At 41.9% G+C, this 15,000-nt stretch overlaps 2 protein-coding genes across 4 annotated transcripts in view; both read left to right on the top strand.

Moving 5' to 3' along the window:
• LOC121858201 (alpha-2-macroglobulin-like protein 1) overlaps positions 1-6,309 on the top strand; it is a 23,185-nt gene extending 16,876 nt beyond the window's left edge. For all 3 annotated transcript variants that reach the window (XM_042354414.1, XM_042354415.1, XM_042354413.1), the window contains 7 exons: positions 201-308; positions 666-1,070; positions 1,234-1,449; positions 2,056-2,289; positions 2,659-2,814; positions 3,145-5,181; positions 5,480-6,309. In XM_042354414.1, the coding sequence (XP_042210348.1) occupies positions 201-308; positions 666-1,070; positions 1,234-1,449; positions 2,056-2,289; positions 2,659-2,814; positions 3,145-3,174 (1,149 nt within the window). In that variant the 3' untranslated portion in view covers positions 3,175-5,181; positions 5,480-6,309. The remainder of the gene's footprint in view (positions 1-200; positions 309-665; positions 1,071-1,233; positions 1,450-2,055; positions 2,290-2,658; positions 2,815-3,144; positions 5,182-5,479) is intronic.
• Positions 6,310-10,685: 4,376 nt separating this feature from the next.
• Positions 10,686-11,947, top strand: LOC121858434. The gene is made up of 2 exons (XM_042354878.1): positions 10,686-10,819; positions 11,118-11,947. The coding sequence occupies exon 2, from the start codon at positions 11,118-11,120 to the stop codon at positions 11,685-11,687; it is 570 nt and encodes a 189-aa protein (XP_042210812.1). The 5' UTR covers positions 10,686-10,819; the 3' UTR covers positions 11,688-11,947.
• Positions 11,948-15,000: the final 3,053 nt, after the last annotated feature.

The following is a 15,000-nucleotide window of genomic DNA, read 5'->3' as shown; positions in this document are numbered from 1 at the left end:
AGAAACTTTTGACTCTCGTGGTGGTTAGTTTATATAATGAAAGAGCACATAATTCTATATCATATTACCCCTCAATTATTTTCTTCGCTAATAGTTATAATTAATGATATATTTCGTAGCTTAAGGAGTCTGTGTCACCGATCTGAAGGATATAATTATCATTTGTGTGTTGTACCGACCGTTGTGTTGTTGTTGGACAGGTAGACGAGGAGGACCTGGCTGTAAGCGTCAAGTGGCTCCTCTCTCAGCAGGACGACAACACAGGCTGCTTCAAGTCCGTCGGCAAAGTCATTCACAAAGACATGATGGTGAGTTGCGGCTAACCTAACCTAACCATATTTATCATAATTTAACCTAAACTAACCATATTTGACATAATTTCACATAACCTAACCCGATATAACTTAACTTAACCTAACCATACCTAACAAAACCTAACCACTATTAATCTGTATCTGAAAACCTATAATGTGGACAGGGTATTTGCATGCAAACAACATTTACCTGTACGTGCAGGGATTCGAACCCAGACCACTAAGGTAGGCAGTCAGGCAGCCATCCACTGGACCACGATGGACTAAAAGCTACCTCTCCTTAGCCGTTCAGTTGCAGCTCAAAGTCCCAAGCTCACAGGTGAAATATTCTTACAAATTGTATATGTGCAGGGAGGCGTCAGCAGCGGCTCAGACGGGTTTCTAGGTTGTCTCACGGCCTACGTGGTGATCGCTCTGACGGAAACTGGCCACCATAACTCTCCGTCAGCCGTCTCCAACGCCCTCCAGTGCATCCTCAACGACGCTACTCCTCACAACTACTACTCCGGAGCTATCAAGGCATACGCCCTCGCCTTGACTTCATCTGCCGACGTCGAGAGTTACATCGCCCTCGCCTACGCCCTTCTCCAGAAAGAACCTAAGGACGTGAGTAAAGGTTCCCAGGTAGAGGCGGCTGGCTACCTCATGCTAGCCATGATGAAGGTAGACTCGGTGCGTTACGCTAATGAAGGTTTCCTCTTGGCCAAGACGATCACGGCGCATCGCAATGGCCAGGGAGGCTTCGTCAACACTCAGGTCAGTCCACACACACACACACACACAAAGATACAAGATGAAGACATTAAATTAAGATGTAGCAGAGTTCTTTTGTGAAATATTTACACCACCTTTCGCCATCGACCGCCGCTATAGGGAACTATAATGCTCAGTGTGACTCAAATTTATTTCTCACGGGCAGGACACTGTGGTGGCGCTAGAGGCCCTGGCAGCGTTCAACCAGGTGTACCCGCCCTCAGACACTAACCTACAGGTGACCGTAACAGCAGGCAACCAGAGCACTGCGTTCAACATCACCCAGGAGAACAGACTCCTCCTCCAGACACAACACATTACAGAGCCTCTACCATATAATGTCTCCGTTACGCCCTCTGGTGTAGGTTGTGTGGTGATGATGGTAAGTGGTTTAGAGTTTGGACATAGGTTATATATCCCCGTGTGACTCACCCGTAAGATAGTCTGAATTGTTCTTTGTAGCCAGGCAGTTACTTTTGTACTGAAGTGTTTACTCTGACTCAGCAGAAACAACTCCAAGTATGTTGTTGTTTACGTGTAGATGCAGAAAAGGTGACAGTTAACATATAGTGAAGGGATAAGATGCCATCCTCAAAGGGTTAAGATGTCTTACTCAAGGGGTTAAGATGTCTTCCCAAAGGGGTTAAGATGTCTTCCTCAAGGGGTTGAGATGTCTTTCCCGAGGTGTTAAAATTTCCTCCTCAAGGGGTTAGGGTGTCTTACTCAAGGTGTTAAGATGTCTTACTCAAGGGGTCTAAAAATGTATTCTTCAAGGAGTTAAGGCATCTTCCCCAAGGGGTTAGGGTGTCTTACTCAAGGTGTTAAGATGTCTTACTCAAGAGGTTTTAAGATGCATTCTTCAAGGGGTTAAGCCATTAAGAAGACATCTTCAAAGAGTTTTCAATGAGATTTACAAACACTATTCTACCCTGCCACCGTGATGCTAACTCTCTCGCTTACTTTTCCTTATTTATCGCTACCACTACAGGCCGTTCACCGATATAATATACCCGAGGAACCCAAGAGTGAAGCCTTCAGTATGAACTTCACGGCCACTCAAGTTTCATGCTCGAGCTCCGCCCTCCGAGTCTGCTTTGCTTACCTCCTCCAAGATAACTCCTCCAACATGGCCGTCCTCGAACTCCACCTTCAGACTGGCTACCTCGCTCTCGAAAAGGACCTTGAGTTACTGCTTGAGAAGGAAATTATCAAGAGGTTTGATGTAATTATTCTAAGTTTGTTGGTGTGTGCTATTGACATCTTGTGAGGGATTTCTTTAGGGGTGAGTAACTATCTAAGAGACGCCATATTGTCAACATATTCAGTAATTCTACCTATATTATTGAGATGTTACATAATATGCATTTAATACTACTGCAGTAAAACTACATATAAAGCACACCCGAAAAGGCTTCTCACAATATGAAAAAAAATTTCCATAAACAGTATTGAGTCAACTTAGTACCTCTGAAATATATAACTGAATTACTCATTAATTTACACATAGTTTATACATTACTGTGACTCTCTCTCTCTCTCCTTCCCTCCCTCCCCTATCCCTTTTCTCCCTTCCTCCCCCCCTCCTCTCCAGATCGAGGAGGCTATAGTGCAGCTGTACTTGGAATCTGTAAGTAGAGATGAAACGTGTGTAGAATTAGAAGTACTTCAGAAGACAGTATTGGAGGACCCTCACCCCGGTACGCTCACCTTATATGACTACTATGAGCCACATCTGAGGTTAACCAAGGTAAGTTGAGGCTCTTTAGTCTCAACCTAATTCATTGTATTTCCTCATGTTCGTGGCCTTGTGCCTGTACGTGTGTCTGGGTATGTGTCCGCGTTAAAGGTCAGAATAAAACTGTCTGGTCAGAATCTATTTCATCAACATATACGGTATAACGTTCAGGGTAATTCGTATCATTAGTGTATGCAGGATGTGTGTATTAGATGTATTAAGGGTGTATGTGAGGGTGTATGTATGAGTGTATTTAGACAGCAGAACTTGTATGATTTGTATTGTCATTATTGCATACTTATCACTGGTACTTTGATCATAATTATTCTTCCTCGTTGACAGAAATTTACACTTGAGAAGAATGGATGTTAGGTGCCATCGTGGACGACTATGATGACTACGACGACTACCACTATGATGACTACCACGATGACAACTAACACAATGACGATTACCACGATGATGACTACCACGATGACGATTACCACGATGACGATTACCACGATGACGATTACCACGATGACGACTACCACGATGATGATTACCACGATGACGATTACCACGATGACGATTACCACGATGATGACTACCACGATGACGATTACCACGATGACGATTACCACGATGACGATTACGACGATGACGATTACCACGATGACGATTACCACGATGACGAGTACCACGAAGACGATTACTACGATGACGTTTAAGACGGCTATGGCCACGACTACGACAAGAATAGCCAGGACAAATCTCAACAAGATGTCAAGGGTTTACCAGTATGTACGTGTGATAACAACAGTCAACAGTGATACCAACAGTCAACAGTGATGCTAACAGTCAACAGTGATACCAACAGTCACTAGTGATGCTAACAGTCAACAGTGATACTAACAGTCAACAGTGATACCAACAGTCAACAGTGATGCTAACAGTCAACAGTGTTACCAACAGTCACTAGTGATGCTAACAGTCAACAGTGATACTAACAGTCAACAGTGATACCAACAGTCAACAGTGATACCAACAGTCAACAGTGATACCAACAGTCAACAGTGATACTAACAGTCAACAGTGATACCAACAGTCACTAGTGATGCTAACAGTCAACGGTGATACTAACAGTCAACAGTAATACCAACAGTCATCAATGATACTAACAGTCAACGGGATACCAACAGCTGACAGAAAGACATAGTAAAGAATTGTTACTAAGTTTAGCAATATTCCTGTCATTATTATCAATTAAATTATGCAAGTATTTCTTGCTATTATTTTGATTTATATTGTAAAGTAGCATCATAATTTTGTGTTTTATTTCATTATTATTCGTTTTCAATCAAATATATATTAATCAAAGGTGTCAATTTTGTTTTGCTATTACCAATGTTTACATAAACCTATAGTTATCTTAAAGAGGAGACAACACACTATACTTTGTTTAACAGTTTTAGGGGGGGACTTTTATCCTACAAGGTGGTCATTTAGACACCATTACGTCGCTAAACTATACAGAGATTTACCTCCCTCTTGTGTTGTGACCAGTGAGGCATTCTCTCTCTCACCCCGTTAGCCAACAGTGTACCGAGTCAAGGACGGCGAACGCACCCCCAACGACCACACTGGTGCCCTCACATTCTACCTAGCAACCAAACCTTAGGGAACACGCAAATGACGCCGACCACATTAAGCAACTATTGTTATCTTACACAGACAACATCAACCAAGTTCGACCGCGAATTACCACTCAAACTCATTACAACCTTCCCATAATGATTTCTTACATAAGACGCCATACTTAGTGGTGTGTCGTTTTGTGCACTACCCTCTCGCTTCCCTTCCATACGATAATTTAACCTGTTGAGTACGATAATTTAACCTGTTGAGTACGATAATTTAAGCACTTGCGTTCGATAGATTTACCCTTAGACTTGGAGTATGATAATTTAACTTGTTGAGTACGATATCTTATGGGGTCCCTCCGGAAACAATACTTATGGTTAAGTTAATAACTGATAAGCCGTAAAAAGCATGAGATCATATTTTTTTACACTTCTGAGTAATTTCTGATATTGATATATAAATAATTGTATCTTTTATCTGTATCAGCATCAACATATCCTCCCTGAACTCTTTATGTAAACTATTAGTCTCACAGTGGCCAGCTGGGAGTACTTTCCTCGCTGGCTGTAAGTGAGAGGAGACCCCGCCTCATCCTTGTGGCCGCTTGAAGGTACTCCCTCTCTCTGGTTCTCTCCTTGCTGTCCGCGCATGCGCTTGGGTCTCGCCTCGTCAGGTACCGTATATAAGCATGTAGGACCCCAGCAGCAGTACAAGTTCTATTGCCAGCGAATCGTCAAGAACTAACCATCTTTCAACGTAAGTTCAGGTGGCAAACTTTACAGCCTTACTGAATAATTGAAACTCTTGTCTGGCTTTCAAAAATTCGTAAACAATATTTTTATTCCTTCTCAAAGACTAAAACAGCAAATGTTGCAACTGTAGCATTACTGCAATTGTGACAATATTCTCCCCCTCACCTTTATGTAGCAGCCAAATCTAGCCAATACAATCTTTCACGTGTTTAATTAGGAAACCAAAGTAAGAAAGTTTCAGACTAAGGACCCAGTTCTTCCGTTGTGGTTGTGTAACTACACTAATGTCTTCACTCCCCCAGATGCACCGTAACACATTCTTCGCTCTGGCCGTCGCCTGTGGCCTCCTCCACCTCACGAGCTGTATTTTCGTACTTGAGACCACCGGCGCCCTGACTGCAGCAACAATCTCACTTGGCGCAGCCTCCTCAACCACCGCTGCCGCAGCTGCCTTTGCTGGTGTGGGTGCCCTGGCCCTCGCTGGTGTCCTGGTAGCCACCCAGGCCGCGTCCTCCAAGGGTAAGCGCAGCGCCCCTACCTGTCTACCTGTTAGCAACCCCGACCTGTTTTTCACCCTGGCGGCCAACTCAGACAAGCTGGGGTGCGGGATGCGTCTGGTGTGTGAGCTGGAGTCCACTCCTGACGAGGCTCTCACCCACCAGGAGAAGCTCATCCTAGGGCTTTTCGGCCGTACTCCCGTCCCCGTCAACTTCGAACAGCTTAACTCCCCAAAAGCTGGCTTCCAGTATGCTGCTTTCGTTGGTGCTAAAGCTGCCTCTCCCGCCGAGTGTGCCAAGACCTTCAACCTGTGCCCCTTCGACCGTGTCACTATGATCAAAGCCTTCCAGAAGAACGGCATCAATAGCCTCTGAAACTCTTAACGTGAATATTTATCGGCGGCAATTCCCTTCCTGCCAGCCGGCTGTCTTGTAGTGACGTTGGTTGACCTTGTAGTGCCTGGCACCTGGTCACCTCTTATAGGTGACCCTACTTAAACTCAGGTATAGGTCAGGTCAGAGCCGTCAACTAGTCACTGTACAATCACACTTCTGTCACTTTGTTTACAGATGAAAAGTTCACTTCAGTTTCATCACCACAAATGCTTCTTTATAATAAATTATACGACACATAATGTATTGTTGACTTTTTAAGGAGATTCACCAAACAGTCTTATAGCAGCAGAAAGTTCACTGCTTACGTCCCCCATGAGGTCTAACGCAACATATTTCTTCCAAATGTTTCAACTCGAAAACAAGTTGACGAATTAGACATTCAAAAAACATTATAAACAAAAACTTATATTAAATGTGGGTTTAGTTTTCCAAGTCGGAATTTACGAAACTGAATATGTTGATGTTTCATGAGTAATGAACACTTGTAATACTTTTAACAAAAAGAAATACAGAGTACCGTATGTGGTCAACGAGACTGATGGAAACAAAAATATGATCCCAATAAATATTTAAGAATTAAATGTGTAATCCAGTTACATTTATATCATGGCATTGAAAAATAATTAAACATCATTGGATAATTGGTACACACAGCTACACTATACTAGTTGGTACACACAGCTACAGTATACTAGTTGGTACACACAGCTACACTATACTAGTTGGTACACACAGCTACACTATACTAGTTGGTACACACAGCTACAGTATACTAGTTGATACACACAGCTACAGTATACTAGTTGGTACACACAGCTACACTATACTAGTTGGTACACACAGCTACACTATACTAGTTGGTACACACAGCTACAGTATACTAGTTGGTACACACAGCTACAGTATACTAGTTGGTACACACAGCTACAGTATACTAGTTGGTACACACAGCTACACTATACTAGTTGGTACACACAGCTACAGTATACTACTTGGTACACACAGCTTCAGTATACTAGTTGGTACACACAGCTACACTATACTAGTTGGTACACACAGCTACAGTATACTAGTTGGTACACACAGCTACAGTATACTAGTTGGTACACACAGCTACAGTATACTACTTGGTACACACAGCTACAGTATACTAGTTGGTACACACAGCTACAGTATACTAGTTGGTACACACAGCTATAGTACATAAGAACATAAGAAAATAAGGAGTCTGCAATAGGCCGGTTGGCCTGTGCATGGCAGCTCCTGTCGAGAGTTACTACCACTCTCTATCATCCATGAATCTATCTAGCCTCCTTTTGAAACTTTCCAGCATTACAGCACTTACTACAAAGTTGCTAAGCTTGTTCCACTCGTCCACCACCCTATTTGTGAACCAGTTCCTTCCTATCTCCCTCCTAAACCTAAACTTACCCAACTTAAATCCGTTGCTACGAGTCCTATCCTGCTCGAATATTTTAAGAACTTTATCTATATCTCCTTTATTGATTCCTTTCACCCACTTAAATACTTCTATCATATCTCCCCGAACGCTTCGTCTTTTTAAGGAATGCAAGTTTAGTTTCTTTAGCCTATCTTGATATGGAAGGTTTCTAAGTCCGGAATCATTTTCGTCATTCTTCGCTGCACTGACTCCAGTGAATTGATATCCATTCTATAATAAGGGCACCAGAACTGAACCGCATAATCGAGGTGCGGCCCGATTAGCGCAAGATATAGTTGCACTAAGTCCTCTGCACTCTTATTACTTACACTTCTAGATATAAAACCCAATACTCTGTTTGCCTTATTTCAAACATTTTCGCACTGTTTTCTAGGCCGTAGCTCCGGACTTACAAGTACCCCTAAGTCTCTCTCACAAGTCGACTTCTCTAAGTTGATGTTGTTATGGCTGTATACATTGACAGTATTTGTTCTTCCAATTATTAAGTACGCTGCACTTGCTGATATTGAATTTCATTTGCCATTTTTCTGAACATTTCTGCAGTGTATTTAAAGCCTCCTGTAGTGCATTTGCATCCTGTCCTGAATTAATCTGCCGCCCTATTTTGGTGTCATCTGCAAACTTGCTTATGTCACTGCTGATCCCAGTTTCCAGATCGTTTATGTAGATTATGATCAAGACTGGGCCCAGTACTGACCCCTGGGGAACTCCACTGGTTACACAACCCCACTCAGATTTAACACCACCTACGCTGACCCTCTGTGTTCTATCGGTGAGCCATGATTTTATCTAATTTAAAACTTTCCTCTCGATACCATGAGCCTTCTAGGCAGTATACTTGTTGGTACACACAGCTACAGTATGCTAGTTGGTACACACAGCTACAATATACTAGTTGGTACACACACCTACTAGTTTGTATATAGTTCTATAAGTTATGACAACACTGACCAATCTTCCAGGGATTTCAACTCAACAAATTCATTTAGTTTGCACCGATTCCTTAAGTTTTTACTAATAAGAATTATGTAATAACCCAGCATATGAACAGGTACATCAATTAATATAGATCACCAGAAGATTAGCCCCAAGTGCTCACCTGAAGATTAGCCCCAAGTGCTCACCTGAAGATTAGCCCCAAGTGCTCACCTGAAGATTAGCCCCAAGTGCTAACCTGAATGTTAGCCTCAAGTGCTCACCTGAAGATTAGCCCCAAGTGCTAACCTGAATGTTAGCCTCAAGTGCTCACCTGAAGATTAGCCCTAAGTGCTCACCTGAAGATTAGCCCCAAGTGCTCAGCTCACCTGAAGATTAGCCCCAAGTGCTCAGCTCACCTGAAGATTAGGGCCCCAAGTTCACCCACCTGAAGTTTAAACACCTCGGCACTCCCTGGGGGATTAATCTTCAGGTGACGATAGACCTCAGTTGTCATCTGAAGATTACCGCCCAACGTACCCTACATGAAGTTCAACCGCCCTGTCGCCACACGGGGTACTAATCTTCAGATGATCCATAAATACTAAAATTGCGTAATGTCTCGGTCTGTTCCGCGGTCTGGTCCTCGGTCTGGTCCTCGGTCTCACAAGTCAGGTCTCGGATTACCTAACCTGGTTTGACGTGAATGTTTACTCGCATGTTATAAGTTATTAAAATTGATGTAACAATTTTTTTTCCTTCAAGCTTAGAGAATTCAGGGGAAGGAAATCAACTGGTAATCTCTAGTCTCTACCTGTCTGTAACAAGTGTAACATCCTTCCAGCAAGACAGCTTCATCGTCTTCTGGTCTCCAAAACTTCAAGAAACGGATACATAGGTTTATAAAGCTATTTCTAATTAACAATATAGTAAATAGAATTATTCTGTTAAATCCAAATTACCTCCCAACTACGACTTACATCAGTTTAAGTTAACCCATCAAGCCATATGATTCAATTGTCCTTATATTTAATTTTTTCCTCTTATTTTGTAAATATTTTAAGACTTGGGTGTTTGGTTGGGCAGTTTGTCTCCTCTTGGTCGTGTTAATTCTCATAAATAAATGTTAGTAGGGAGGAGGGGACGTGAGAGCTGAGAGGAAACACAAGATGGTGAGGCAAGGGTGAGATTCCCTCAAGCATAACGTGTCCCTTTATTATGCTACAGTCCTCCCCTAAAGCTCTAAGAATCCACTCAGAGAAAACGAAAGTGGGCGAGAAACAATGGTTCTTGAATTTCAATATATTTCTGTTTGTTTCCCAGCCCATTGTCAACTGTGGGGCAGAGTTGTTTGTCTGTCTTCCAGTAGACGCTGAAAAGTGTGGTGTTAGTACTGGAAGAGTGTAACGCCTTGTAAACACTAAAATTATGGCAGTATTGTGGACACGCGACCAGATACATCAGACATCATATAATTAATCTGTTTCATATAGATGTATAGAAATTACTTTACACAGACACATTAAGTTCCTCCTTCAACAATACATTTAACCTGAAGAGAGTTACAAATACATCATATTAGTGGCTCCCTCAAGGAGACACTTTCACTTTTGAGGGTAAGCCCAGAAAACTGTGAGGGGTAACTTTTTCGGTGTGAGAGTTGTGAACTCTTGGAACAATCTGCCAGGTTCATATACATTCAGGAGCCAGTGCATGCCTAGTACTTGCCAACAGTGCGTAACAAAGACGTGACCGATCGCCCAACCGGCTAACAAGCGATCAGTGGTGAAGAGGATAAAAGTTAAGTAAAGTATTGTGGACTAATCTGTGACCAAGGGATATCTACATATCTCTTGATGACGTAATGAGGTAAGCATCATCAGCAATGCTTTTGGGTCGCATATTCTCTATCATCCCGGTCCATCTTTGCGCTAACCCTCCGGAAACAATACTTATGGTTAAATTACTAACAGTGAAACCGTACATTAATATTGATATTGAAATTAGCGTTAGGTTACATAGTAGTTTTTACACTTCTGAGTAATTTCTGATATTGATATATAAATAATTGTATCTTTTATCTGTATCAGCATCAACATATCCTCCCTGAACTCTTTATGTAAACTATTAGTCTCACAGTGGCCAGCTGGGAGTACTTTCCTCGTTGGCTGTAAGTGAGAGGAGACCCCGCCTCATCCTTGTGGCCGCTTGAAGGTACTCCCTCTCTCTCTCTCTCTCTCTGGTTCTCTCCTTGCTGTCCGCGCATGCGCTTGGGTCTCGCCTCGTCAGGTACCGTATATAAGCATGTAGGACCCCAGCAGCAGTACAAGTTCTATTGCCAGCGAATCGTCAAGAACTAACCATCTTTCAACGTAAGTTCAGGTGGCAAACTTTACAGCCTTACTGAATAATTGAAACTCTTGTCTTGCTTTCAAAAATTCGTAAACAATATTTTTATTCCTTCTCAAAGACTAAAACAGCAAATGTTGCAACTGTAGCATTACTGCAATTGTGACAATATTCTCCCCCTCACCTTTATGTAGCAGCCAAATCTAGCCAATACAATCTTTCACGTGTTTAATTAGGAAACCAAAGTAAGAAAGTTTCAGACTAAGGACCCAGTTCTTCCGTTGTGGTTGTGTAACTACACTAATGTCTTCACTCCCCCAGATGCACCGTAACACATTCTTCGCTCTGGCCGTCGCCTGTGGCCTCCTCCACCTCACGAGCTGTATTTTCGTACTTGAGACCACCGGCACCCTGACTGCAGCAACAATCTCACTTGGCGCAGCCTCCTCAACCACCGCTGCCGCAGCTGCCTTTGCTGGTGTGGGTGCCCTGGCCCTCGCTGGTGTCCTGGTAGCCACCCAGGCCGCGTCCTCCAAGGGTAAGCGCAGCGCCCCTACCTGTCTACCTGTTAGCAACCCCGACCTGTTTTTCACCCTGGCGGCCAACTCAGACAAGCTGGGGTGCGGGATGCGTCTGGTGTGTGAGCTGGAGTCCACTCCTGACGAGGCTCTCACCCACCAGGAGAAGCTCATCCTAGGGCTTTTCGGCCGTACTCCCGTCCCCGTCAACTTCGAACAGCTTAACTCCCCAAAAGCTAGCTTCCAGTATGCTGCTTTCGTTGGTGCTAAAGCTGCCTCTCCCGCCGAGTGTGCCAAGACCTTCAACATGTGCCCCTTCGACCGTGTCACTATGATCAAAGCCTTCCAGAAGAACGGCATCAATAGCCTCTGAAACTCTTAACGTGAATATTTATCGGCGGCAATTCCCTTCCTGCCAGCCGGCTGTCTTGTAGTGACGTTGGTTGACCTTGTAGTGCCTGGCACCTGGTCACCTCTTATAGGTGACCCTACTTAAACTCAGGTATAGGTCAGGTCAGAGCCGTCAACTAGTCACTGTACAATCACACTTCTGTCACTTTGTTTACAGATGAAAAGTTCACTTCAGTTTCATCACCACAAATGCTTCTTTATAATAAATTATACGACACATAATGCATTGTTGACTTTTTAAGGAGATTCACCAAACAGTCTTATAGCAGCAGAAAGTTCACTGCTTACGTCCCCCATGAGGTCTAACGCAACATATTTCTCCCAAATGTTTCAACTCGAAAACAAGTTGACGAATTAGACATTCAACAAAAATTATAGACAAAAACTTATATTAAACGCGGGTTTAGTTTTCCATGTTGACATTTACGTTACTGTAAATGTTTCCAATAACTAGACAGTGGTTATAATGAAACTGAGTTATTTTAAACTTATATTAAAAGTTTTACTTAAATCATTTCTAAGGTTCACAATCCTTCATTACAGTATTCATCACTTCAAGACACTCTGGTTTAGTTCTTACCACACACTTGGCTACACTGCCATCCATCACTTGCCTTACTACACACTTGACACATTGCCATCCATCACCTGCCTTACCACACACTTGGCATCACTGCCATCCACCACTAGATCTCATCACTTATCACCTGCAAATGTAGGAACTTTTACCTTATTATATTAATATAACAAATTAGAATAATCTCTCCATTAGCTAGAATCTTCGACCCTGGAGCTGTCTGTTACTCGGATATTTTTTTATTAGTCTGAGAAATTCCGAGAAAAATCTCTCCGTTCCGGGTTTTCGAACGAACCTAACTTAGCCTCATTCCCCAAATAGTATTAGGATAATCGTGAGGTGAAATAAGCTGGGGTGGGGTAGCTTCTTAGTGTGATCTATCAATTGTTATAAAATACATTATATGGTGAAATATTTGTCAAGACGTCAGTAGTGGGGGAATTTCTTGAATCAATTATAGCAGATAGCATCCGATCGCATTTAGAGAAAAGCATATTAATCTACGACTCTCAACATGGGTTTACAAAGGGAAAATCTTGTCTAACAAATCTGCTGACGGTTTTTAGGAAAGTCTTCGAGGTAGTAGATAATGACGAAAATTACGATGTTATTTACTAAGACTTTCGCAAAGCATTTGACAGCACACACACACACACACACACACACACACAGTTCTCCAACACACACACACACACACACACAGTCCTCCAACACACACACACACACACACACACACAGTCCTCCAACACACACACACACACACACAGTCAGTCAGTCAGTCACACACACACACAGTCCTCCAGAGCCCTCCAACATGCACAGTCAGCCAGGTCCCACACACACACCCTCCACTGCCCCAGTGTAGGAGCACAGTGTTGAGTGGTTTATTGGCTGACCATACAGTAATAGTCAAGATAATATGTGAAGTAACTTAACTGATGAGGCTGTAGTAACATGCTGGGTGTTAAATGTTGCTCAAGGTTCTGTCACTTCTCCATTGGCCTTCAAGTACACCAGCTGTCACCTGCAACATGCTTAAAGTTGTAATTTACGTAGAATGAAAATTAAACTTGCAACTTCCATCTACCACTACACCACGTGTACTCACTGTCCCCAACTGCTTACATAAACCATTACCTCCACACTAAAACTATAGCATTTTTAGATCTCATGTTGTTCTCCCGACCTCCGTAAAGTGTCATTAATGCAAGAACGAATGTAAGTGTCGCCAAGACCAACACATGTGGTAACTCCAACGAGAACCAGGCCAGTAAGGTAAGAAATAAGGGATTCCAACATATGGTGAGAGTCAGTTAGATTAGGTCCGGTTTATGTTTTTATAGGGTTTTTTTTTTTTGCATTTTGCATTCGCCGAGCCAATATTTTTTTCGGAAAACGCCTCACCAAAAAAATCTATAAAAAACGACCAATTTCCGACGGAAATGGAGGTCATAACCAGGGCTGTGGAGTCGAAGACAAAACCTTCGACTCCGACTCCTCAAATTTTTATGCTCCGACTCCGACTCCGACTCCTTGGCCTATTTGTAACAACTATTTCTACCATCCTAATTGTAATTTGTATGTTGTAACCTGCATAGGTAAAAAGTAAAACACCGTGGCTATACTGCTACAGCTTTATTAATGATCTGGACGATATTTAAGAACTACAAAAAGATGATAGGCTTGACTTTCAAAGTTTCAATCAAAAGAAAAATAAATTTATTAAGAATTCAAGATATTAACTAGAAAACACCATTTACATGTATATCTAAAAGTTCGATCTCAGCATATGAATTTTGTTTAAGCTCATAATCTGATGTGGATCTAAATGATGATCCTACAATTCCTTTTAAAGTAAAGTTATATATTTATGTACATTAAAGAAATGAATACCTTATTAAGGAAAATGGATAAACCTTACATGATTAAGTTATTAAATTAAATTTGCCTTAATCTCACCAAAAACAGGTTGTAGCTAATTGTTTTGTAGCTGAGAGCCTCTGTGCAGTTTTCAACGAAACAAAATTTGATATAATTCAAAATTTCAAATGGTAAAGAAGAGACTATCGTCCAAAATTATAGTGCTATACTGTGCCTGCTACAATAAATTCATAATAATGCTTATAAAATGGAAATAAATTCTTTTAATAATTTAAGAAAATTAGTGGGATCAGTGGAATCACTGCAATGAATATGCCTGAGTTCATATATTTGTTCTTAGGAACAGAATAGCTTCAGTCGGAGTCGGAGTCTGGACAATTTTACCGACTCCGACTCCACAAGCCGAAATTTCCTCCGACTCCTCGACTCCGACTCCGACTCCACAGCCCTGATAGGTACTCCTGAATGTGCTGCTTAAGGATCTGTTAACCAAAATTTGATATCTTGATTATAACTTGTTCAAATGGCTTTTAGAAAATGTTCAAATGATTTTTAGAATATTTTAATTACTTTTGCAATGCTAATTACTCGCCACTTATGGGTTTTCGAGGTCATTTCTTGGTGCTTGTGTATTATTCTGGATGTACTTAAATAGTTAGGCACATTAAATTTTAGCTCAGAGAGAAAAAGTATTTTTGGCCAAAAATCCTTTAAGGCTTTAGACTTACAATTTTTGTCATTTCGGCCAAAAAATGGATTTTGTTCAAAATTTCAGTATAGGTACTCCTGAATGTGCTGCTTAAGGATCTGTTAACCA

Source organism: Homarus americanus, unplaced genomic scaffold, assembly GCF_018991925.1.
Source record: "Homarus americanus isolate GMGI-L3 unplaced genomic scaffold, GMGI_Hamer_2.0 scaffold57980, whole genome shotgun sequence".
In the NCBI taxonomy this organism is placed as follows: Eukaryota; Metazoa; Arthropoda; class Malacostraca; order Decapoda; family Nephropidae; genus Homarus; species Homarus americanus.
Note: the sequence above shows the minus strand (reverse complement) of the source record. Positions and strands in the feature narration are given on the sequence as shown.